The sequence below is a fragment of the Sander lucioperca genome, chromosome 1 (genome assembly GCF_008315115.2).
Source record: "Sander lucioperca isolate FBNREF2018 chromosome 1, SLUC_FBN_1.2, whole genome shotgun sequence".
NCBI classification, from domain to species: Eukaryota; Metazoa; Chordata; class Actinopteri; order Perciformes; family Percidae; genus Sander; species Sander lucioperca.
In genome coordinates, this window is record NC_050173.1 from 5,885,633 (window position 1) to 5,909,365 (window position 23,733).

Consider the following 23,733-nt stretch of genomic DNA (forward strand, 5'->3'; position numbering starts at 1 on the left):
TCCCCGACGCCACGTTGTAACCGAAAGCCACCTGCTGCTGCTGCTGACTGGCAGTCCTGCTCACCTGGTATCCTTGGTTACACTGCAGTCCCTGGCGGCCGTTGCCCTGCGGCTGTCCGAAGGCCGCCAGGTCGGGGAGGCTCTGATTGGCCTGTTGTTGAGTCTGCTGCTGGCCGAGGCTTTGAGCGTTGGGCGGCGCCCTCTGCTGTGCAGCGGCCATATTTGTCTGCATCATCTGATGCACCGCGTTCCGACCTCCTATCGGACGCCCGCCGGGGTTTGTGACGAAGGGCGCCGCGCCGGACGCCATCTTGGGAATGCGAGACTGCTGCTGCTGCATGTGAAAGGCGTTGGAGTTGTTGAAGGCGTTTGGCGGTAATCCGGCGTTACCGGAGGGCGTCTGGTTGCCCAGCTGCTGCTGCCAGGCGCCGCTCTGCGCCCCTTGCATGGCGCCGGGCAGACCGGGTCCCATGGCGCTCTGCATGGAGCCCGGCATGCGAGCGGCGGCGGCCAGCTGCTGCTGCTTCAACATGGCGGCATTGGGCTGGGTCTTCAGGTGCTGCTGCTGCTGCTGCTGAGCCAGCAGGTTCTGCCTGTAGGAGGCGGTCATGGCGCCCAGAGGCTGGCGCTGCAGGCTGCCCTGCTGCGCCGCGTGAAGGCTCATGTTGTTGTAGAGCACCTGCTGCACGTCCACGCCGGCCCCGCCTCCTCCGCCACCGCAGGACGACAGGCCGATGTCAGCCTGGCTGCCCGCAGGGGGCGGAGCTACGCCGCCTGCTGGCCCGCCACCTTGCCCCATGCTAATACCCATCATGCCCTGGTTCTGAGGGAACATACGCTGGGAGGGGGCGGGGCCTCCCATGGAGCCGACGCTGCCCATTGGCTGAGAGGAAGCTGTGAAGCAGACACACACAGTTTGTTAACAGCATCGCAAAATGTTACATTGTGTATTTATGTCAAGTTGAGCAATATAGATATAGACGACCCAATAATAGGACGACTTGGCCTACTTATATTGCATTTGTCTAAAGAATATCCGAAAATAATTCCGTCATAGTTTCTCCAAAGTTCAGTTTTCAAAGATTTTGTTTTGTGCGACCAACAGAACAAACATTTATAGTATAGAAAACTTAAGATCAGGATTTTATAACTTATTAGAGACGCAGAACGCCACACAGCAACTTGTCGGCATTGTACCGAGCAAAAAAATGGAATCGTAAATATGACAAAGAGTAAAGATCGACCGCTAACAAGGTCTAACGTTACGCTCATCACAGACAGACACACACAGACACACACAGAGACACACACAGAGACACACACACACACACACACACACACACACGCAGTAGAGGTGTGAATCTTCACTGATCTCCTGATTCGATTAGGATTATGTCAGTGATTCGATATCTCGATGCATCACGATATATAACAATAATAATAATACATTTTTCTATTAAAGCCATATAAAATGTTTAATTCGTAGCTTTTCAAGCTTCAATAACCAAACATTCTGCAGTGCTCTGATACTAAATACATTTGGATACATAAAACTACAGCACTGAGCACACGGCACTTCCTGAATGTGCAAAACATACCAGAAATGTTGTCAGGACTACATTAAATTATAAACAGAAATAATCGATTATGGCCCGGCCGATTATCGATGCAGCATCGTCCACGATTCAATGCATCGATTATTTGATTAATTTCAACACGTCTAACAGACAGACAGACAGACAGACAGACACACACACACACACAGGCACACACAGACAGACAGACACACACAGACAGACACACACAGACACAGACAGACACACACACACACACACACACACACAGACAGACAGACAGACACACACACAGGCACACACAGACAGGCACACACAGACAGGCACACACAGACAGGCACACACAGACAGACACACACATATACACACACACAGACAGGCACACACACACACACACACACAGACACACAGACACACAGACACACAGACACAAACAGACAGGCACACACACACAGAAACACACACACACAGACAGGCACACACACACAGACAGGCACACACACACAGACACACACACACACAGACACACACACACAGACACACAGACAGACAGACACACACAGACAGACACAGAGACACACACAGGGAAATATGACAAAGAGTAAAGATCAACCGCTATCAAGGTCTAACGTATACGCTCATTAATTAGACTGGATTGTTTTCCCCTCACGTTTTCGTGGGCGTTCCCAGTAATGCCGACCATGTCTATAAAACAACAAAGTTAAACAATTAATCGTTTAAACTCTGACGAGGAACCAGGCAAAAGTTCTCCGTCAAACATTAAGTGCTTGGTAAAAACATTAAGTTAAAGAGCCATGACGTTATATATTACCCAGCAGCAGTTAGTTGTTACCGCTTTATCATTTAATGTATTTAATGTTCAGTTTAATGGAGCAGCTAAAAGTTGAACGTCGGTGTGAGCGGCTCAGTGTCGGAGCCGTTTGGGGACAAACTAACAGACTGAACAGCTGGCGGTTTGTTATTTAACATTCAAATCAGCGGTGAGCCGAGCGAGAAACACAGACAGAGATATGTTTGTCCTGACCGTCACAAGAACAACAACAACTGGCTAACTTTATTTTAATAAAACAAATGTGATCTGATAAAACAGAGTCCGGACAAACAGCAGGACTACTCTTCCTGAACGGCAACAGTTCCTGCTGTAAATAAAACGTATTAACTTATTAAGCTGACTGTCGCCTAGATTTCTGTCATATAAATGATCACAGGGGCAGTGCAACCTGGGAAAGAGGACACATTTTTGTCTTGTCTTCTTGTCTTAGCTCTTCTTGTCTTATGTCTTGTGTCCGTCTTCTGTCTAACGTCTTCTGTCTTCTGTCCATCTTGTCTTCTGTCTTGTCTTATGTATTTTGTCTTATGTCTTCTGTCTTGTCTTATGTCTTCTGTCTTGTCTTATGTCTTCTGTCTTATCTTATGTCTTCTGTCTTGTCTTATGTCTTGTCTTATGTCTTCTGTCTTGTCTTCTGTCTTGTCTTGTCTTCTGTCTTGTCTTATGTCTTCTGTCTTGTCTTATGTCTTCTGTCTTGTCTTATGTCTTCTGTCTTGTCTTATGTCTTATGTCTTGTCTTCTGTCTTATGTCTTCTGTCTTCTGTCTTCTGTCTTGTCTTATGTCTTCTGTCTTGTCTTATGTCTTCTGTCTTATCTTATGTCTTCTGTCTTGTCTTATGTATTCTGTCTTGTCTTATGTCTTCTGTCTTGTCTTATGTCTTCTGTCTTGTCTTATGTCTTCTGTCTTCTGTCTTGTCTTATGTCTTCTGTCTTGTCTTATGTCTTCTGTCTTCTGTCTTGTCTTATGTCTTCTGTCTTGTCTTATGTCTTCTGTCTTGTCTTGTCTTCTGTCTTGTCTTGTGTCTTGTCTTATGTCTTCTGTCTTATGTCTTATGTCAGCAGTTACACACCGACCAGACGGCTGACCGTCGGCAGTAAAGCCAGTGTGACTGATCAGTCTCCCCGAGTTGGTCTAAAAGTTCCTCAGAACACCGAAGAGACGAGACGTAATACCTCTCCATAACAGCAGGCGGTGCTAATCTGGATTGTCGCCCAAAAATGAAAACAAAAGAGGTGTTTTTAGAGAAAAGCGAAAGCGACACTAGCTGCAGTCTTCTCCTGAACAGAGGTGGAGCTAATGAGGAAAGGCCACAGATGTAACCCTTTCTACGGACTAGAAGAACGAGAGAGAGGTAAACAACGGCAGAACTGGCAGCAGCATTGACGTCAATGCTTGGATCTGATTGGATGAGCTACTTGGTGGGATCAAGCCTTTCATTCGCCATAAAAGATCTCATCTTAACCCAGTAAGTTTATCAGAGAGACTAGCAGTCACTCAGAGTCCTGGCATCCGGTTTTCGGCGAACCCGTTCAGGCCTACCGTTTCCGCTTTGTCGCGCGCCGCTGAAAAAACAATAAGAGCCGTGCGCGACCTCTGCCATAAATTGGGCACGCCGGCATGATATTACGTCATTTTGACGTCACGATGGCGCGCGCCACCTTGGATGCGTCTAGTGTAAAACACGCATTAGTCACACTCATCCCGCTCCCCATTTCTGGGTGAGTCCCGACTCTCCTGTCTCTGACTGAACATGTCAGGTCGGCCAAAATGAAGGCCGACGGCTCCTCCAACGGACGACGGCACGAACACACCGACCAGACTCGAGTCACCGACCTCGCCAGACGGTCCGACGGACGATTATCGGTTCGGTGTGTCTGCTTTTGTCTCATGTCTGTCTTCTGTCTTCTATCTTATGTCTTCTGTCTTCTGTCTTATTGTGGTTGACTGACTGTCGCTTACATTTATTTCATATAAATGATCACATGGGCAGTGCAACCTGGGAAAAATTACACATTTTTGTGCTAGAAAATCTCAACACGAAACCACTGAACTGAGGAATTAAATCTTCTGGAGATGAAATTGATTTGCTGATCAGTTCTGAGATTGTTTCCACAAATTAGAATATGTATGTATTCTTTCCAGAGATGTTAATGATGAACCGTTTAACCGTTAACGGACAGTAAGAAGTTCGACCGATTGATGCTACTAGTTAAAGAGTCAAAAACGATATTAAAACAAAAACAAAAAAAGAGAAATGTCAGTTAATTAAATGCTTATTTAGCATCTCTAATCCTTGTAAAGGGAGCCAACGGTCATAATGGTCCTACCTGTAAACTGGTTGACTGGCGGCTGTGGGAAAGGGTTCTGATTGGCCGGTTGTCCCGGCTGGTCCTGGTACTGTGGCGGCGGTCGGGTCAGGTGTCTCTGCAGCTGCTGGTCCTGCTGCCGCTGCTTCTCCTGCACACAGAGAGACAGATACAGACAGACAGACAGATACAGAGAGACAGACAGAGATACAGAGAGACAGACACAGAGAGACAGAGAGAGATAGACAGACAGATACAGAGAGAGAGAGACAGAGACAGATACAGAGAGACAGATACAGAGAGAGAGACAGAGACAGAGAGACAGATACAGAGAGACAGACAGACAGATACAGAGAGACAGACAGAGATACAGAGAGACAGAGAGAGATACAGACAGACAGATACAGAGAGAGAGAGACAGAGACAGAGAGACAGATACAGAGAGACAGACAGACAGATACAGACAGACAGACAGATACAGAGAGACAGAGAGAGATACAGACAGACAGATACAGAGAGAGAGAGACAGAGACAGACAGACAGATACAGAGAGACAGAGAGATACAGACAGACAGATACAGAGAGACAGACAGACACAGATACAGAGAGACAGATACAGAGAGACAGACAGATACAGAGAGACAGAGAGACAGAGAGAGAGAGACAGAGACAGACACAGAGAGAGAGATAGACAGACAGACAGATACAGACAGACAGATACAGAGAGAGAGAGAGATAGACAGACAGATACAGAGAGACAGACAGAACGATAGATACAGAGAGACGGATACAGACAGAGAGACAGATACAGAGAGATACAGACAGACATAGACAGAGATACAGACAGACAGACAGACATAGACAGAGATACAGACAGACATCAGTGTTTTCATCTAGAAACAACATTAATACTTCAACATGTCTGCTAGACAATAACAGAAGAATCTCCTGCAGTGTTTCCTCAGGGTGAATTACCAAATAAGTTATCAGTTATTTATACATAGACAATCATTTCTCTTTTTTATTGCACTATTAGCACATTAACACTGTACATTTTGATCTGTTATATATTATATATGTTAAAGTCTGGATAATATATGTTGATTGTATATCTGGAGTTGTAACAAAAATAATTTCCCCCTGGGATTATTAAAGTATTTGTGATTCTGATTAGAGAAAGAGAGAGAGCCTAATATAATGAGCTTCTAGTCAAAAAGATATTCAATCAGTACCTTTGTTTTCTCTTCAACCCAGACCCTTTCACCCTGACGGGAACACCACATTTTGAAATTCTGTGTCTGAATGTGTCCCAGCACTCCTTCTGTAAACCAACAGCTCCCTCTAGTGTTTAAATCCAGTGCTTACAGGTCGGTAAAATGTTTGACTCAACTCGACTGCAGGTTTTAACACAGAACATCCAACGACTTCTAGCCGTGAATGAAAACGCCCCAAACTGTATCACCGACTAACGTCATTTATCATCTAATTCATTTTGATTTCTATGTAAATAAAGGTTGATGCATAACCGATTCTTTATTTCAGTGTCATGCACACAAAAGGGCCAAAAACAAAACTATAGGTTATGTATTTTACAGCTAATTCTTACAACAAAGTATTCGGTCTTCTCTCTTAACCCTTTAAGGGCCGAAGTCGCAAAATTGCGACACGACACGGTACTGAATCAAACAGCTGTTTTGGGGGTCTCAATATTGTTCATATTGTCTCTGTACTGTATAATAATAACAATAATAATAATAATAATAATAATAATAATAATAATAATAATGAAGAAGAGAAGAAAAAAGAAGAAAAGAAAAAGTGTCCTCTACTTTGGTGGTGGGTAAAAAAATTTAAATAATAAATAAAATCATAAATAACGCCTACTGTTTATATGAGTTTTGTGGTGTAGTAATATAGTAATAGTTCTAGTTTACAGCTGTTGGCTTACAATTTACTTTTTCCCCTGTTCATTTGATATGTGGACAACATAAATGGATGGAGGGCAGTAAATCTGATGAAATAATACAGTATGGCCGCCACCAGATGACGTCATAATATGCAAATTAGATGGGAACATTTACTCCCTTGATAAACTTTAGGTCATTCTCAATAGTTGTCTGATTTACAGAATCTAGTATTTTTAAAGCCCATGTTGCAGGGGTTATTTTTTAATGAATTTGTGCAATTTGCTTGTTGATAATAAACATTTAAACTGTTACCCAACAACATCAAATACAACGGATATCACAAAACGGAATAAAATACGAAAAAGTAGTACTATTTTACAGCGGTTTGCAATGATTCTCTTTACCCCCACAATGCATTGCATTACGTCACGTTGGGGAGACGACAGACGAAAGCCCCGTCTCTGGTCACCGTCTATGGTCTCGGTCTGTGCCGCTGGTCTCTGGTCACTGTCTATGGTCTCGGTCTGTGCCACTGGTCTCTGTTCACTGTCTATGGTCTCGGTCTGTGCCACTGGTCTCTGTTCACTGTCTATGGTCTCGGTCTGTGCCACTGGTCTCTGTTCACTGTCTATGGTCTCGGTCTGTGCCACTGGTCTCTGTTCACTGTCTATGGTCTCGGTCTGTGCCACTGGTGTTGCAAAATATGGCTTTTGGTCTCGACCGAGTCCATGTGTCTTTATTATGTGTATAATAATATTGGAGGGAAAGTGAAACACAGCTTGGACGGGGATGTTCGGCTTTTCACAAGTTTAGACAGCTAGCTATGCCGACGTTTGCTAACGTTAGCGCAACAGCGTTAGCCTAGACTGCTAGCTAGGTAAATATTACGACTGCCTTCAGAGTTTCCTATATCTGCGTCCACGTTGTCAACATAAGACATGTTGCGTTAGTGCTCCTTTTGTACCATCATTTTATTGAATGAAATGTTAAGCTTCGCTCCTACGAGATGGGTGGGTTTTTGTTAGCTACATACAAAGCTAACTGGCTATAGTTTCACTCAGTGCTATTCACTGACAGTAAAAACACCTCTTCCTCATCCCAGTCAGTCACCATAGTTCTAGTACTAGACTGATACACAGTCACCATAGTTCTAGTACTAGGCTGATACACAGTCACCATAGTTCTAGTACTAGACTGATACAGTCACCATAGTTCTAGTACTAGGCTGATACACAGTCACCATAGTTCTAGTACTAGGCTGATACAGTCACCATAGTTCTAGTACTAGGCTGATACAGTCACCATAGTTCTAGTACTAGGCTGATACACAGTCACCATAGTTCTAGTACTAGGCTGATACACAGTCACCATAGTTCTAGTACTGGGCTGATACACAGTCACCATAGTTCTAGTACTAGGCTGAGGCACGGTCACCATAGTTCTAGTACTAGGCTGATACACAGTCACCATAGTTCTAGTACTGGGCTGATACACAGTCACCATAGTTCTAGTACTAGGCTGAGGCACGGTCACCATAGTTCTAGTACTAGGCTGATACACAGTCACCATAGTTCTAGTACTAGGCTGAGGCACGGTCACCATAGTTCTAGTACTAGACTGATACACAGTCACCATAGTTCTAGTACTAGGCTGATACAGTCACCATAGTTCTAGTACTAGACTGATACAGTCACCATAGTTCTAGTACTAGGCTGATACACAGTCACCATAGTTCTAGTACTAGGCTGATACACAGTCACCATAGTTCTAGTACTAGGCTGATATACAGTCACCATAGTTCTAGTACTAGACTGATACAGTCACCATAGTTCTAGTACTAGGCTGATACACAGTCACCATAGTTCTAGTACTAGGCTGATATACAGTCACCATAGTTCTAGTACTAGGCTGATACAGTCACCATAGTTCTAGTACTAGACTGATACAGTCACCATAGTTCTAGTACTAGGCTGATACACAGTCACCATAGTTCTAGTACTAGACTGATACAGTCACCATAGTTCTAGTACTAGACTGATACAGTCACCATAGTTCTAGTACTAGACTGATACACAGTCACCATAGTTCTAGTACTAGACTGATACAGTCACCATAGTTCTAGTACTAGGCTGATACACAGTCACCATAGTTCTAGTACTAGACTGATACAGTCACCATAGTTCTAGTACTAGACTGATACAGTCACCATAGTTCTAGTACTAGGCTGATACACAGTCACCATAGTTCTAGTACTAGGCTGAGGCACGTCTCCCCAACGTGACATCATCACCGAATTGCGTTAAAAAACCCACTAAACGACTAAAACGGTAAAAACTGGCCTTTAACACTATTTGGTGACATCTTTAACAATGATATACATATGTTGAGTGCTTTATGTACCCATTAATCAACAGTGGTGGTTAACCTGCAACATGGGCTTTAAAAATAAAACCCGGCGCCTAAAGGGTTAAGCTTGGCAAATATAATCTGCTACGTAAAAAGTTCCTTTCTTGAAGCAGAACTTCTATATTAATAATCTAAGTCAGTGTTTCTCGAATGGGGGTACGTGTCCCCCTAGGGGTACTCTGGACGACTGCAGGGGGTATGTGTCCCCCTAGGGGTATTTTGAAAGGCCTGCAGGGAGTACGTTTGAACAACTCACCATAGCTCTTGTTGTTTCCGGCTGCTACCACCTCGGCAGTCAAAACCAGTCGATATCAGAACAAGAAGCCACAGATTTAGGATATCTTCTATTTAGTCTCACGTTGTGTCGAGCCTTCTTAGTGGTTTAAAAATAGCTATTTTGAGGCTAGCATAAAAGTGTCCCTAGCACTCCCCAAGGGGGTAAGCTTCTCCTCGAACCGTGAACCTCCTATGGCGCCATTTTGATGCTACCAAGCCATCACCTCCCGTTAGCATCCCATTGACTGCCATTCATTTTGACGTCACTTTGACAGAGAATAACTTTACATCTGAAGCGTTTAAAGACTATTTGTCCATTGTTTATTTCTAAAGAAACACGACAATGTATAAAAGGCTCCATTACCTTGTACCTCACGTTATGGCTCCGTAGCAGACGTTTTTATAAAAATAGGCTAACGATTGGGTCATAACCACGAGACTTACTGTCTCATAGTAGAGGAATTACCGTATAGTACAGGAGAAGCTCTCAGGCAGTTTGGACTTCCATTAGCTGTTTAAGTTTAATTACTAATGTTAACTATCATTTTAGTGATCAATAATTAGCCTGTGTCTATGTTATCTCCTTACATATACCTACGCTCTCCGTCTCTGCTAGATTGGGAATGATTGAGATTTCTCTTGGCACAGCTACCAGAAGACTTCCAACTTTCAGACAGGTTGCTCACGTCACATCTACGTCTTCAAGCTCAGTTGGAGGCTGCTCAGTAACGCTCAGCCATCACCGGGAAAGATCTTCTAATATCCTTCACTGGTCTCCGTCCAGAGACACGGGATCTGTTGGTCCATTCTAATATACCGTCTATGGCACTCCCATTCAAAAGGCCATTTGACCGAAAAACAAGAATACAGTAAATCTTAAAAGTGGCGTTTCCGTCCTAAATATGCTTTTAAACCAAAGTTTGACTCGGGTACATTCACAAAAAGACCCTAGGTTGCATTTTGGCGAGAGTTACGCTTTAAGCAGTCCCTCCAGAAAAACGTGATTATGCGATCGCATAATTCAATGCATATTCAGCCAAAGTCCACGCATTTTTTCAAATACGCCGCACTTTCGCCGCATGAATTGCCGATTTCCGCGCAAAATATGCGGGGCTTGCATGATTTCATAATCCCCACATTTTCGTTGGAGAAAAGTCACATATCTTAGCAGAAAGTTGAAAAATGTTGCGTTTACTTCACACAAGAGCAGCCGTTTTCCCGTTGCCATGGGAACGTTATGAAGTGACGTAATTACGCAACGTGAACATCATCGAAAAGCTGCAAACCCCGCGATGAAACCGCGAAAGTTCCCCCAATTTCATCGCATAAAATTGCATAAATATTCCGCATATTCCATCACATTTTTTAAGAAAACGCGCCGCATAATCAAGGATTTTTGCCGCAACAATCACAAAAGAACTCCACATTTTTCTGGAAGGACTACTTAAGGGACAGAACGGCGTCTGTTTTCCAAGCACCGTGTTTACCTGTTCAGCCATGAGCTGCTGTCTCTGCATGTACTGCTGCTTCTGCTGCTCCAGGATCTGCTGCTGATGCTGCTGCTGTTGCTGCTGTTTCAGCGCCGCCGCCACCTGGCTGCTCAGGTACGCTGTGTTACCGTGATTACCCGCCATGGCGTTTGCCCCCGGCTGGGCCGTCATGGCGTTGTTTCCGGGCGCAGACGCCATGGTGTTGGTGGGGCCCGGGCCATGTGGAGGGGCAGGGTAGGGGTTCTGGTCCTGACGGAAACACAAATTAAGAAGATGTGAGTTATAAAAAGAGCAGCAGCTGGAGAGAGAGGGTTCAGTTGTGGACACACTATCCCAGAAATGTTACTTTAAAGTGCCCATATTATGAAAAATTTTTAGTTTATGTCTAAAAGTTATTTTGTGTCTCTGGTGCTTCCACACACATACAAACTTTGATAAATCCATCCATGCTGTTTAGAGTGAGATACGGTTTCTGAATGTGTCCTGCCTTCAGTCTCTGGGTGAGCTGGTCAACATCTACACGGCTTTCTACGTCACTAGCTGAGACGAGGGGGCTAACCGTTAGCATGCTAGCTCGTTCTCAACGGCAAAACACTGCTACAACACACACAAATTCACCATAATCTACAAAATAAATTGTATAGAACTACTTCCATGTCCCTGTTCTGCAGGTATTCCACAAAGTTGGAAGTGCGCCCTCGTTTAGAAGAAGTCTCCCGGCTAATCCTGCCTTGTACTACTGAAGTTGGAGAAACAGCTAGCTAGCTCATGTAGTCCTTACCTAGCTACTGAGCATGTGATCTTACCTAGCTACTGAGCATGTGATCTTACCTAGCTACTGATCATGTGATCTTACCTAGCTACTGATCATGTGATCTTACCTAGCTACTGAGCATGTGCGACTGCCAACAAAGATGTTACAGCAGTGAGAGGTCTCACTCTGTAGCTAAAACAGAGACCTGAACACAGGGTGAAAAGAGGAGCTGCAGCAATGTGCAGTACAACAAAAATATGGTGTTTTTTAAAAACTAAACCATGTAAATCTATTCTGATATAACCTCTAAATACAATTATGAACCAGAAAATGAGCAGAATATGAGCACTTTAATGCCGACCTCACACCAAACGACTTTTGAAGCGATTCCTCTGTCTCAGACTAGTGTCTAATATTGTAATGAATTGCGTAATCATCATTTTGGAACTGGGGATTTTTCTTTGGCGTTGGTTAAAACCTCTTTTGGAGGTGGCACCAAAATTCCTCCATGGAGCGAAAAAATGGAAACACTTAGTAAACTTAGCATGAAAAGTAAGGACATTTGTGTTTGGTAGATTATTTCTCTGTGGTAACAATGCTTTTTGGCAATAAATCTTATACCGTTGGAAAGCCTGTTTAGTTCTGTCGCTGCCCGATGTGAGTCGAGTGCAGTTGTGAGTCGAGCACGCTCAGATTTAAACGGTTTACGCCATAACGTGTCATACTGAAATTTGTGAAATCCATAAAATAATGAACTTTTCTCTTTACATTCAATAACAGAAGATGGTAATCATTTCAAAAACGTTGTAGCTATCTATGACTGTTTGGTTGCTAACGTTAGCTCAAAACGCCATTCAAGTGACAGCCTTTGTTGTGTTTGATGGCTAACTTGTAGCAAAGCCCGTCTACGGAAAGCCGTTCCACTCCCTATTAAGCCCCATTGTACCTACTTTGGTTGCAGTTCCACCAGAGTTCCACTGGGGGTGATCACGGTCCAGTGCAAAATGAATGGGAGTCTATGGAGCTAGACGGCTAAATTTGTCTCTTTCGCCTGATTGTCGATGAGAAATCTCAGGTTTGATTTTAGTTTTTGCAAGTTCAACATGGATTATAGGTCGAAAGTTGAATGAACGAGTACTTATGTCCTTTCGATTTGTTACAGGTTGAGTCGTTGTTGCCCATAACACGCTAGCATTCTGCTAATGAATGCTGATTGGTCAGTGAAGGACTGATTACGATCGGAGATCCCGCTTGACGGCATCCGAAGCAGAACCAGAATGCCAGAGTGAATATTTCGGCGTGGTCTTTAAAACATTAGCTGACCTCTTTCTAGCCCGTGTATTGACAGGGAGAGTCTAATCTGTCAGCTGTGTTGTCGATGCCTCGAGAGAACAAAGGAAGTGACTCAGAGCTCGCCGTAAAGCAGAATCTCTGGCCGTATATGTGTATGACGTCATTGACATTTTAAAAGGCTTTTTAGAACAAAAAAGCCACTTTAAAAAAATCTAACACCCAGCAGTGTGTATTTTCTTAGCCTCCCCTTTCAAATGCAACAATCAAATTACTAGACAAAAAATTATATCCTGAGAAAAGTGGATTTTGAGGGGTATAGCTCCATAGAGTCCCATTCATTCTGCACTGGCCTGTGAGCGCCCCCTATATGGAACTCTGGTGGAACTGCAACCAGTTCAGAAGCCGGAAGTAACGAGAGAGTGGAACTTCTTCCCTTATTAGAAATTCTTTGCTTGTAGCCAGCAGCAGCAGTCATTTCAAAAACGTTTTAGCTATCTATGATTGTTTGATTGCTAACGTTAGCTCATAGACTGTGCGTTAGCTCAAAAAGCCGTTAGCATATTGTAGGCTACTTGTCGCAAAGTGACGCATGCGCGACTCACATCGGCACCCGACTCACATCGGGCAGTGACAAGTTCCCTTTCAAATGATGCCCCATTTATAAGGAACACGCATTTGTGGGATGAGCAGCAGTGCTGAGTATGTGGGTTTCGCCCATGAACAATTTGCCAAATCTTCTCTGCCAATGCCAAACAGCTTATTCTGCCAGTGACTCGTGGCATCCTACAGCAGTGTGTGACCAGGCTGGTGACCAGCATGAGGAGGAGGTGCCAGGCTGTTGTGGCTGTGTATGGTTCTTCCACACGCTACTGAGGCTCCTGTTTGTGAAATGAATTGTTAAATTGCCAATATGTCTTGTTTCTTCAAACTTCAATCATCCAATCCAACAAACACCAAACGGGTCAATGGCAGAATAAGCTGTTTGCCATTGGCAGAGAAGATTTGGCAAATTTTTCAGGGGTGCAACCCACATACTCAGCCCTGCTGCTCATCCCACAAATGTATGTTGGAAAGCCTGTTTAGTTCCCTTTCAAATGGTGTCACATTTGAAAGGGAACTAAACAGGCTTTCCAACGGTATTAGATTTATTGCCAAAAAGCATTGTTACCACAGAGAAATAATCTACCAAACACAAACTTCCTTACTTTTTGTGCTAAGTTTATATGTACCGTACGGAGGCCAAACAGGACAAAAAGAAAAGTTTGTATACAAGTATATTTAGTGAGTAAGTTCAGCAGGAACAGAGCGCCCCGACTGCAGAGGAAAAATGCAAGCAGCAGCTATATTTAAATACAGAGAGAATATGAAAGGCTGCTTTGTCACTGCCTCCCTTCACCCCCCCTGTGAGAGCCTTAGCAACCAGCTGCTACACACACACACACACACACACACACACACACACACACACACACATTAAAGCGTGGGGGCCAGGCCGGTGTGAAGCAGCTGAACAAAAGGCCTCCCTGCTGCAGAACGACTTCACTTCCACTCAAACTGTTCTGTGCTGTTCTTCATCTGCACCTGTTGGACTGAAACCAGTTCAGCGAGAATGCCGGTGTGACGGGATATTAACTAGGGCTCGGCATCGCCAGTAGGATTGGTTAATATTCAAAAATATGAGTGAGAAACGACAACATTACACATATGACACAAATCTTTGTATTTATGTTCCAGCTCCGACTACGTGAGTCCGTCTCTGTGTAGCGTTGAGTTTCTCCTGTGTGTCTCTACGACGTGTAACGTCAGACAGCCAATCACAGACATTATTAGATCTTGGTAGAAGCATGCTGCGTGCTGATTGGCTCCCTGACGCTGATGAGATTTACTCCTTAGGGATTGAAACTGGGTATTGAATGACGAGGCATTTTTCGATACTCGATACTAAGGAGTAGAGCTGTCACACACACACACACACACACACTCTCAGACACACAAATACACACACACACACACACACACTCTCAGACACACAAATACACACACACACACACACTCTCAGACACACACACACACGCTCAGACACACACACACACGCTCAGACACACAAATACACACACACACTCTCTCAGACACACACACACACACGCTCAGACACACACACACACACACACGCGCTCAGACACACAAATACACACACACACACTCTCTCAGACACACACACACACACGCTCAGACACACACACACACACACACACGCTCAGACACACAAATACACACACACACACACACACACTCTCAGACACACAAATACACACACACACACACACACACTCTCAGACACACAAATACACACACACACACACACACTCTCAGACACACACACACGCTCAGACACACACACACACGCTCAGACACACAAATACACACACACACTCTCTCAGACACACACACACACGCTCAGACACACACACACACACACACGCGCTCAGACACACAAATACACACACACACTCTCTCAGACACACACACACACACACGCTCAGACACACACACACACGCTCAGACACACACACACACACACACACACACACACACACACACACACGCACACACACACACACACACGCTCAGACACACAAATACACACACACACACTCTCAGACACACACACACACACACACACGCTCAGACACACACACACACGCTCAGACACACAAATACACGCTCAGACACACACACACACACACACACACTCTCAGACACACACACACACACACACGCTCAGACACACACACACACGCTCAGACACACACACTCTCAGACACACAAATACACACACACACTCTCAGACATACACACGCTCACACACAAATACACACACACACTCACTCACGCTAGAGCCGTCTTCCTCTATAATACCATTCAAATTTCATTTGTTATTTTTTTTTATATTTGAATATTTAAAGTTCAAATGCAGCCTGTTAATATGTACTACACTACTCAGGCTTATTCACTGTCAATCAGCATGTGGTTGTTGTTACACGTTCTGTCCACTAGAGGGACTTCTAACATCAGCCTGGCCTTGAAGGGGACCTACGTCACGCCGCATTGCATTTCTGGCACGCCGCTCTCTGTTTACATTATTTTCCAGCACGAGCGCACAGCGACAAACACAAATCAACAGAGAACTCTGTGATGAAACATTATCTAACGTGTCTCTGTTGTAAAGGCTAACGGTGCTCGGTTAGCACAATGACATCATGTTAGAAAGCCCAGTTTCTCTGGATAAACTAGGGGTGGGGGAAAAAACATCGATACAGCATAGTAACGCAATACTTTCCGTGGCAATACTGTATCGATACACAGACGCCAAGTATCGATCTTTTATTATGTGTTGGTCAGTTTGTCTGCTTGATAATCCCATTTTGCAGAAATAAAATTGAAGTGAGATGAACAGACAGAGAAATATATCTTTTTAGATAAAACAGATGTTGAAAAAGTTTCCTTTTGGGGACATCATTTGAAATTGGGAAAAATGTGAAGTTGGAAAAAAGGTAATAATTGCAATATATCACAGAATATTGCAATATGTTTAAAATCACAACAATATTGTATCGTGACATAAGTATCGTGATGATATCGTATCGTGAGACCTCCCCCTAGGATAAACGTCATTAAAATTAAAAAGAATTGCACTTGTGTTTTCTCTGAGGCAGTAGCGGGGTATTTGTGGAGTGAGGCGTGTTCCTTACCTGCGTGTGCGGTATGTGCTGGCGGTAGGTCATGCTGTTCTTCTGCTTGATCTGCTGCTGCTGTCGGAGCAGCGTCAGCAGCGCCGCCTTGTTCTGGCTCTGGGTGTTGGGGAGCCGCGGCAGCCCGGGACCCGCCTCAAAGTGCGACAAAGGTTTGGTGTTGTTGTAGTTCAGCATGGCAGCCGTGGTCTGAGCGCCGCCTTGTCCCGGCGGGTGGCTGAGCGGCGGCCCTGACGTCGGGTGACCCATTATATTGGGGTGCCCGGGGGGCCCCGGCATGTAGCCGCCGGCCCCCGCTTTGGGAGAGCCTTTGTTGGGCTGACCGGGCATCAGCAGCTGCTTCTGCGCGTTGGGGTTAAAGTCCTGCGGGTACAGAGAGGGGCTCGTTGGCTTGTCCATACCAAACGCGCCCCCTAGTGGGCTCTGAGAGGGGTTGGCCATCTGAGGCCAAGGCGGGGGGTGCGCATGGGGCCCCTGATTGTGGAACTTGGCTCCCGGCTGTGGCTGCTTGTGCTGCATCTGTCCATGGAGGTGCTGCGCTCTCTGCTGCTGCGCGGCCAGCTGCTGCAGCTGCTGTGCGGGAGACAGGTCTTTGGGCACAGGGGGGCCCGGAGGGAGAAGGTGGTTTGGCGGGGGCTGATGCTGCCTGGGTGGGGGGGGCGCAGGCTGGGAGGGCGGCAGCGCTGGAGAGGACGCGGAGGAGGATGCAACGGGGGAGCTCGTGGGGTGAGGAGGCGGCCCAGAGGACGTGGATCTGACGTGGGGGGAGCCGGTGCGAGAGTCCTGCTCAAAAGCCACGGAAGCCGGGGAGAACTCCGTCTTAACGCTGGCCAGATCTGGAGGAAGTAGACCCTGCGATGCCGGGCCCCCGCCCACGCCTCCCGCGCCACCGGGAGTCGGCGCCAGCTCCAGAGGGTCTTTGCGGTCCTCGAAGCCATCGTTGAGAATGTCCTGGATGTAGAGGTGCAACGATGAATCGATTAGTTGTCAACTATTAAATTAATCGCCTATTTTGATAATCGATTAATCGTTTGAGTCATTTTTTTATTAAAAAAAAAGATTTCTCTGATTCCAGCTTGTTAAATGTGAATATCTTCTAGTTTCTTCTCTCCTCTGGGACAGTAAACTGAATATCTTTCTAGTTGTGGACACAACAAGACATTTGAGGACGTCACCATGTTTTGACATTTTTATAGCTCAAGCAACTAATCGATTAATCGAGAAAATAATCGACAGATTAATTGACTATGAGAATAATCGTTAGTTGCAGCCCTACCTGGATGTCCTCGTAGACGACGGAGCAGTTGAGCTCCTCCATCAGCTCCGTCCACTCCTGCTCGTTCAGGTTGAGGTCGGGGAAGAGGCTGTTGGTGCCTCCGCCCGACGGCGGCATGATGGGCAGAATGTCGTCCGGCTCTTGCTTCATCTCCTTGCGATGGAAGTCTGAAGCCGGCTCCCTGCCGCCGTCCGCCGACTCGCCTGCTGGCCCGTGCGTCCCGTTGGAGTTCAGAGAGTCGCTGATCCCTAGCTTGGAGTCCAGCGGCGAGCCGTTGGCTGTGCCGTTGTCTAGACACGCCTTCTTGTTCGGGGGGAAGCCATCGCTGAAACCATTGACCTGATCTCTTCCCAGCGGAGAACTGGCGCTCTCCAACTTCCTCTTCACCGTCTCCTGCAGCTGGAAGAACAACAGAACCACCGAGAATTAATAAAAGCAGTAACATTTCAGTAACATTTCCTCACGATACCACAAACTCAATCTGCCGATGGTTGTTCTTTAATTCTTTCCAGATTAAAATTCTGCATTTATTTTTTTTGCTTGGAGTGGAGATGTGTTAACATTCAGAATCCCCCCCCCCCCCCCCCCATTTGTTTACAATGTGAGCAACTCTGCAGATTTCAATTTTTTTTTATTATACGATTGTATTGATTTTTTTTTATATAGCGCTTGTCTAGTCTGTGTGTGTGACACGCACACACACACACGCGCACACACACACCGAAACAAACCGACCGACACACACACACACACTCCTATATACACGCCCGCACGCCCGTGCACACACACACACTCCTATATACACACACATTGACACGCATACACACACACACACACACCTATATACACACACATTGACACGCACACCGACACACACACAGACACTCCTATATACACACACCGACACACACACAAACACCTTCCCAGATCCTAATCCCCTTCTGCCAAAAAAAAAAAATAAAAAAAATAAAATGATTCCCTAGTGCCGCTCACCTGTGACTCCCGATCTAACCCACAGGTGCCGTAACGACAACAACATTCACACAAATCTAAATTGGCTACAACAACATCATCAGTCTATGAATATAACATACACACACCAAAACCCAAACGCTATTCAGTTACAGTTATTTAACACAGAGTTGCAATCTTTTACTGCTGAAACTAACTGGGTGTGTTTTTCTCACTTTCAGGCAGCCAAGTTGTGCAAAATTCTAGTTGCAAAAACGTGTTAATTTGCTGCAAAGCAATGATCAAAGTCAAAGTAGATTCACGTCACAGAGTTGGTTGTTGAACAGTGAAGGTTTCGATGCAAAAAACCCACAAAATAGTTTCTTTGACTTGGTCCACGTTTGCTTTTAGTTCATCTGCATCTCAGTTAAACTTTCAACCAAATATGTGAAATCAATTTTCGTAAAAAAAAAATAATAATAACAATATATATATATATATATATATATATATATATATATATATATATATATATATATATATATATATATGATAAAACTTTACAGTCTTGCATCGTCTGCTCCAACATCCAAACATCTCTCACACACACACACACACACACACACACACACACGTTTGTTTCACTATCTTTGTGGAGACCCGTCATTGACATAATGCATTCCCTACCCCCTTACCCTAACCTTAACCATCACCACTAAATGCCTAACCTTAACCCTTACCCTCACCCTAACCATAACCTAATTCTAACCCTAATCCTAAAACCAAGTCTTAACCCTCAAACAGCCCTTTAAACTGGTGGGGTCCAGCATTTTGGGCCTCACAAAAGCTGTCAGGACCCCACAAGTATACTGTATTCCCCGGTTTTAGGACCCCACGAATATAGTAAAACAAGCACTCACACACACCTAAACTATTTAAGCGACAATTCCAATTGTAGTTCATGTTTTAATTTAGACAATGACGTGAAATGGGGTTACTTAACAGTTCTATTTCGGTAACGTGCAGCAGCAGTTTTACAGCCGCAGGGGGGCGCTGCAGCTGAACGGTACAGAGTTCTGAGCGTTAAATCCAGCAGACTTTGGGGAGTGAAACGCTTCTAAACTGCGGCCGATAATAGAATCAGCTGCAGGCAGGGCTTACATAACGCAGATAACAAAGAGCTTCCTCAGAGCAGTCAGCAGATCAGATCAGTTCTCTGCAGGCAGCGCGGCAACAGCCGGAGCTGATGGGAACATTCACAACTGCCTCCGCATCAGCTGACCCTCACACGCTGCCACTGGGAGAGCATCACATGATCTCATACACCTGTTCAGTCTCCATGGAGCAGAACCAATAACCAACAGGTGAATACAGGTGAAGTTCTCTCTCTGGTGTCTACAAACAGAAGACACAGACAGACGGAAATAACCATCAAACCAATATTCGAAGTGGCGACTTCAGAGCTGTTTCTGGCTAAACAGAAAGGTCTCAAAGATGTTTTAAAAGGTCTATCTGTGTAGGGATCCTTTCCATAATGTTGTCAGACACTGAGAATAATAATCTGAGTCTGTCGACCTTTCTGTTATTAAAAAGTAAGATCCTTTTTTTAAACATAAAAACATCCGCAAAATTGCGTTCGCTAAACCCACCAGACTCCATGTAAATAATCACTCATTTTAGCATCGTAAAAACGCACTTCATTCAAAGTCGACAGTAACAAAATAAAACTATAAAAAGCCGTTTTGAGTCGTCTTTCCACTTTGCCAACCATCACAACTCTAGTTTTGGTTGAAATAAACACATAGTTTACTGATTTATATGTGAAAATATGTTGGCTCTATACACGCTAAAAGTATTTTTTTTTTTAAATGGAGTCTGGTGGGTTTAACGCTAGCGACTTCAGAGCTGTTTCTGGTTAAACAGAAAGGTCTTAAAGAGGTTTTAAAAGGTCTATCTCTGTAGGGATCCTTTCCATAATGTTGTCAGACACTTACAATAATAATCTGAGTCTGTCAGCGGCAAAACGAGCACTTTTGTGAAGGTAAACACAAGCTGGAAAATTACTATTAACTTACATTGTAGCTTGTTTCTCAGCTGCCGACTGCAGCGATCTCGCTTAATATTGGACCAATGTCAAAGATGGTTGTTCCCATCAGTCACTTAGACACGGAAACATAGGAACATAGAGTCCAGGGTTGAAAAAAAACAAATAATGGAATAATAGCTACCCTGCTGCCTGTAACAGGATGTTACCGTAAAAGAGAACGTGTCCTCAGATAACCAAGGAGATTAGTACGAGTTAATGATTAAAGACCGAGAGCTGACCAGAGCATCCATTCACTACTTACTGTTTATCTAAGGAGGGTGAAGCAAGAAAAAAAACGAGCTGAAAGGTTTCCGCCTCTCATAGCAGAGCGGCGTCAGTGTGGAGAAAGGTGACGTCTGCCCCAAAATATGCGGAGAATTTCCTGATGAGCTCGGCTGCTGCCAGAACATGGCAGCATCAAAACATGTGGACGGACCGAGTCGGCCGGTCGCATCTAAGCTCTGACCAGTTACTCTGGTTACTGCAGATCCACCGTCTAGAAATCACAGAGTTAGGAAACTACAGGATTTGTCTTATTATTAAACAGACACGCAGCGACACACACGCACACACATACCGACAGACACACACACACACACACCAACACACACACATACCGACAGACACACACACACAAACACCGACACACACACTCAGACAGACAGACAAACAAACACACACACACCGACACGCACACACACATACCGACAGACACACACACACACACACAAACACACACACACACACACACAGACACACAGACAGACACACACACACACACCAACACACACACACACACACACACTCAGACAGACAGACAGACACATACACACACACATACCGACAGACACACACACACACACACCCCAACACACGCACACACTCAGACAGACAAACACACATACCGACCGACAGACAGACACACACACACACACACACACACCAACACACGCACACACTCAGACAGACACACCCACACACAGACAGACGCGCACACACACACACACACACACACACACACCAACACACAGACAGACAGACAGACAGACAGACACACACACCGACAGACAGACACACACACACTCAGACAGGCACACACACACACACACACATAGACACACACACACAAACACACACACACCGACACACACACACCTTCCCAGATCCTAATGCCCTACTGCCAAAAGAAATAAATAGATTCCTTAGTGCCGTTCACCTGTGACTCCCCTGATCTAACCTCCATCATCGCTGTAATTAGCGCCTACGCCCACAGACAGAGAAACAACGCAGATCATGTTCACGGTTAATTTAGCCCCCCCCCCCCGCCATTATAAGTCTAAGGTGCAGCACCGGAGCTGAATGAATGTGAAATGTGGCAAAAAAAAGCACCAAAAACGTAGGAAAAAAAAGCATCAAACTAACTAAAAAGACTTTTCTCAGATCTCATAATTGTAGTGGGACTTCCTTAGCAAGCTTTGTTTTTAAGTTTTTTGAGTGTTTTAATCTGCTCTTAGCTTTACCAAAGTCGTAGACACAGATATGGTGATCATAACGGCCCAAAATTATGTCGAATTGCGTATTTCTTTTATTGAAAAACATCACATTTTCTTGAGGAAAGACCCTTAAAGCCCTTCGCCAAAAATGCGCACCTAAGTCTTAGATGAAAACACTGCTGTATCCCAAGGGTTTTTTCTCTAATATATGAAAGTAAATAAGATTTGAGAGGTATTTTTAACTTTACTTTTCAAAAAGGAAATGTGAGGAGATGTGTTTCTAGTAGAGATGCACCGATTACAACTTTCTAGGCCGATACCGATTTCTGATTTTCTTTGAGTTAGACCAGCTGATACCGATTTTAGCCGATTCTGATTTCATTTTTTCTTCTACTTTACAGCACACACACATATTTATTTTCTATCTTTTCTTTAATAGAACATGTTTTGAACAGATAATGGATCACTATAAAATAGAACTATATAAATTACTCCTGGTGGGGGACATTCACACACATCTAAAGAGCAATGTTAGAACCATTTCCTTCTTTTCACATCCAATATCCAACTAAAGAAATGTGAATTTATTTAGGGATGTCCAGATCCGATCACGTGAAAATTGGGTCCGATCACGTGGTTTCAGACTCGATCGGAATCGGACGTTACCTCCCGATCAGGACTCGGATATATATATATATATGTATATATATTCTCATTATTTTTAAACACATCTATAGTTATGCGGTGGCACAGAGTTAGACCCTTTTGACTCCACACAGAAACAGCAACGCGTGCGGCATGACATCACTTTGTTGCAGAGACGCTATTGGTTAAATGCCGGCAAAGTAGAACACGGAAGCAGCTTGAAGCAGAAAGCGCGAGTATGTCTGCGGTCTGGAGGTATTATAAAGTTGATGACAACAACATTGCCATAGCAAACTGTGAGATATGTAACAGAAGGGCTCTGTTTGTTAACAGAGTTGTTGAATGTTAAAATAAGGTGAATTAAATAAAAAATAAGGAACATCCTGGATCTGTTTTTTCGCTCTTCTTTATTCTTTTTGTGTATATTATAGAAGTATCGGATCGGGACTCGGTATCGGTAGATACTCAAAATCAAATGACTCGGACTCGAGGGCAAAAAAACCTGATCGGGACATCCCTAATTTAGGTTTTTGGTGTCGTCCCTCCACGCCCTACTTTCTCCTTGCAGGTGTTGCATATTGTAAACTTGTTATCTTCTGCACACACGCTGAAGAATTCCCAAACAGCTGACATGTTGCAGGTTAATTCACCAGGTTCCTACATGTGGAGAATA

At 44.5% G+C, this 23,733-nt stretch overlaps 1 protein-coding gene and 1 long non-coding RNA gene across 3 annotated transcripts in view; one reads left to right on the forward strand and one right to left on the reverse strand.

Annotated features, from left to right (window-relative positions):
• The window catches only part of maml1 (mastermind-like transcriptional coactivator 1), a 35,369-nt gene that overhangs the window by 135 nt on the left and 11,501 nt on the right, over positions 1-23,733 (reverse strand). For both annotated transcript variants that reach the window (XM_036006389.1, XM_036006385.1), the window contains exons 3-7: positions 17,886-18,284; positions 16,610-17,560; positions 10,808-11,059; positions 4,753-4,882; positions 1-894 (exon numbers count right to left, since the gene is read on the reverse strand). The exon at positions 1-894 is cut by the window's left edge and continues 135 nt beyond it. In XM_036006389.1, the coding sequence (XP_035862282.1) occupies positions 1-894; positions 4,753-4,882; positions 10,808-11,059; positions 16,610-17,560; positions 17,886-18,284 (2,626 nt within the window). The remainder of the gene's footprint in view (positions 895-4,752; positions 4,883-10,807; positions 11,060-16,609; positions 17,561-17,885; positions 18,285-23,733) is intronic.
• On the forward strand, positions 16,384-22,678 carry LOC116062546. Its single transcript, XR_004108032.1, has 3 exons — positions 16,384-16,394; positions 17,594-17,595; positions 22,607-22,678. It is a non-coding gene; the product is annotated as an uncharacterized LOC116062546 (long non-coding RNA).